Below are 3,537 nucleotides of genomic sequence, written 5' to 3'. Positions count from 1 at the left end.
TAAAAAGAAAAACACAATTTAATTTTTTTGAAACCAAGTAATTGGAAGAATGTATGATTAGTTAAATGGTCCCTTTAAAAAGCATGTTGTTTTTCATCCAAGAAGGGACAGAGAGATTTTTTCCTTCACCTTTTTCTTAGTATTTCCTACATTTGCTGAGTGGTTGCTTACACATCGGCTGTCTGCACCTCAGAGATTTTCTAGACTCAGTGATTTAGAAGCATGTGGTCCAAGTTGACACAATTCTCTGAAAATTGAAACTGAGTTCAGTCGCAAATGAACATATTTAATTTGATATTAAAATTTAATCATATTATTTAAAAAAAAATAAGTTGAAACCATAACTTCATTCTCAATAGAAACGATGTACTAGACGTGTCTGGTTTTAACCAGAATGAGCACCTCTGTTTCAGATTATGACCAGTAATTTATGAAGTTGATTCAGGATCACTTTGAAATGACCCTGGAAGCAAATGACTTTGGAGTTTGCAGCTGACCAGCTGACCTGCCTTCCGTTACCTAAAAGGGATTCGAAACACAGCTCCTAGCACTCAGCTTTCTGCATGTGCAAAACTGATAAAGTAGTATGTTAGGGAGAAAAAGACAGTGAAGAAATAAATATGGAAATTAGCAAAAACCAGTATTAAGCATATGTCTTTATGAATAAGACTTAATCACACACTTCATTTTGCAAATACAAAAGGGCCTTTTGAAATGTATTAATTAAAGTTAAATGCTTTAGACAGGCCGCTTTGTAGGGCGGAGGTCCTCTCCTCATTAGCATAGCGTTAACGACAGCCGAGGAAATTGGGTTAATAAAGCTGGATATCGCAGCAGAGCGGCTGGGGTGCAAATGGGCACGGACAGCCTGGTCCCCAGGGTGGCTGGCCGGCTGAGCAGAGAGCGTGTGGACCCCTATGGTGGCAGAATTCTGCGCCGTGCACCCACATCAAAGAGACAGACCCCAACACCAAGAGACAAACCCGTCACCTTTCCACAGGTCAGGAAGCAGCCCCTCCCACCAGCCTACTCACCCATGGCCCAGCCTCCTCCCCTGGAAACGGGTTGGGGGGTTGGTGTGGAGGTCAGCGGGGCTAGACGGGCCCCTCCCTGAAAACCCAGGCCAAGTGGGGGCCCTACTCGGTACAATTGCCTGTAAGCAGAGGGTGCGCGGCGGGTCTCCATCCAACTCCATGCGGGCCACATCCTGGCAGGGAGGTTCTGGCGTGAACGGTGGGGGCCGGGGAGTCCAGGGACTGTATAGGGAACAAATTCCGCAGACTTGGAGGCAGCGTTGGCTCCGCTCACCTCTTAGAGGTTCGCGCCTCTAGGCAGGCAAGAAAATTAACATAACACACTCTGACTGGAGAGACCAGAAAAACTACTGCCCAGGGTCTTCCGGTTTCATGGGCAGTCCAGCTCCTTTGCAAAGGACAGTTGCAGGCTGGGTCGGGGCCCATCAGGCCGCCGGGCTGCAGGGGCGATGGTCGCTGAGCCTCAGAGACGGGAGGTAACCGGGCGCCAGCGCCATGCGATGTCAGGAACACACCCAGCAGGAGCGGGCCCTGCAGTTTGGCCAGAGCCCAAGGCGAGGGCCCTGAGCTGCCAAGCCAAGCTAAGCGCTCTCCCTGCGCTCCAGGAGAACCCGGCTGGCGCCAAGCAGGACCACTCCCCCGGGGTCACGCAGGTCCCCGCTCCGGCTGTAGTCCTGGTTTTCTTTTTCAGGGTGAGCGGCGGTGCCCGGACAAGCAGGGTTTGTCACCCGTCGGAAGGTTGCCCAGCGGGCGCGCTGCGGGCTCGGGGCGCAGATGCCAGTGCCCCCGCTCTGCGGCTCAATCCTGTGCCCAGACGTGCTCGGAGCTTCTCGCGGCCCTACGCGCGCGGTTGAGCGCGCACGGGCTGGAAGCGACGTCCGGCCGCCTTCTCCGGTGGGCGGGGTTCAGTCGGGGCAGGGGGACACGGTCGTGGGAGCAAGGGAAAATGCAGGACGCGTGCGGGAGGAGGGGCGGCCGGGGCCCTCATGGCTTCTCGTTACAGTGTTTGCAAAGCGCCGAGGGCGTCCCGGAGAAGGCGGTGCACTTGTCTGGGCAGGGCAGCGGGGCGCCCGCGTTGAAAGAGTATACAGCGGCCTGGCCGAAGGGCGCCAGGGGCGCCGCGGTCACAGGCGCCGCCAGGCCCTGGCCCTGGTTGAGGTAAGCCACGAGGCGCCGCATCTCGTCCAGGGCCTGCGCCTGCATGAGGATGTAGTTCTTGGCGAGCAGCAGCGTGGCGATCTTGGAGAGCTTGCGCACCGACGGGCTGTGCGCGTAGGGGATGACGGCGCGCAGCCCGTCCAGCGCGTCGTTCAGGTCGTGCATCCGCCGCCGCTCGCGCGCGTTTATGCTCAGCCGCAGCGAGCGCTGCTCCCGGGGCCGCCGCCGCGCGTCCGCCGCGCCCCCGGGCCCCCGCCCGCGCCGCCGCCGCCGCCGCTCGAAGGCGTCGTCCTCGTCGCCGCTCTGCTCGCCGCTGCTCTCGGCCACGGCCGCGGCGTGGGGTGCGGGCGCCGCGGGGAGGTCGCCGCCCGGGCCCGGCGCGCCGTAGCCGCGGGCCGCCTCGGGCCCCCGCGCCGCCCCGTAGGCCAGGCCCGCCGTCGCCGCCGCGTAGCCGTGGCTCAGCGCCAGGTACGCGTCCCCCGACAGCGACTTGAGGTCGGCCATGGCCGCGCAGCCGCTCGCGCGTCGGTTCGGCTGTCGGTCGGTCCCCGCGCCTCCCCGCCTCCGCGCGCCGGGCCTCTCTGGCCGCCTCGGCCACGCCTGCGGGTCGCCTCCTCCTCCTCTTCTCCCGGTCCTCGTCCTTCTCGTCCCTTCTCTCCCTCCTCCTCTCCTCCCCCACCCCTCGCCGCCGCGTGCAGGGCTGGGCCCGGGGGCGGGCTCGAGCTCCCACTCGCTCTGCTCCAGTTTTAAGGTGCGGGGGCGCCCGCTGGGACTTCGCGGCCATCCAATCAGAAGGGACTTGGTGACCGCCTCTTCTCGGAGCCTGGCTCCACGGGCAGCTGGCGCAGACCGACGGCCGGCCGGGTCGGGGGACCGCTGGGATGGAGGGAGCTGGAGGTCTGGGTGGAGATGGGGTGGCTGCGACTTTATGGGCTTCTCGGCCTCTCCGGCTGTCTCCTTCCGCCACCCGGGGTTGCCACCACAGAACGCTCGCGCCTCACGTGAGTCTTGTCTTGCGTTCCTCTGGCAGGAGCCGGCTCCCCCAGGCGCGGCGGTCCGAGCCGGGAGCGCGCAGCACAGCCCGGGACACCGTGCCACGCGGGCCCGAGCACCGTGCCACGCGTGCGGAGGGCACGCCTGGGGCCCTCTGCCGGGGTCTGGGGCGTGCAGCCCCAGCTGGGTGCCCTCCCCGAGCCAAAGCACAGCTGTTCAACCGAGTTCGCAAACCGCTCACTCTGGCCACCAGCTCTGGGGCGCCAGGCGTGGGGGCACCCTCAGGGACCTACCTCCCTGGCCCTCCAGTCCCGGCCACCTCCTTTCCCAGGGTACCTGCGTCTTGAAGTGG

At 62.1% G+C, this 3,537-nt stretch overlaps 1 protein-coding gene across 1 annotated transcript; it reads right to left on the bottom strand.

Moving 5' to 3' along the window:
• Positions 1-683: 683 nt before the first annotated feature.
• On the bottom strand, positions 684-2,696 carry BHLHE23 (basic helix-loop-helix family member e23). The gene has a single exon (XM_006751568.3). It carries the CDS (start codon positions 2,694-2,696, stop codon positions 2,019-2,021), a length of 678 nt encoding a protein of 225 aa, XP_006751631.2. The 3' UTR covers positions 684-2,018.
• Positions 2,697-3,537: the final 841 nt, after the last annotated feature.

The sequence above is a fragment of the Leptonychotes weddellii genome, chromosome 10 (genome assembly GCF_054177405.1).
Source record: "Leptonychotes weddellii isolate Sample4059 chromosome 10, ASM5417740v2, whole genome shotgun sequence".
In the NCBI taxonomy this organism is placed as follows: domain Eukaryota; kingdom Metazoa; phylum Chordata; class Mammalia; order Carnivora; family Phocidae; genus Leptonychotes; species Leptonychotes weddellii.
The sequence above is the reverse complement of the archived record's forward strand: the minus strand, read 5'-3'. Positions and strand labels throughout refer to the sequence as shown.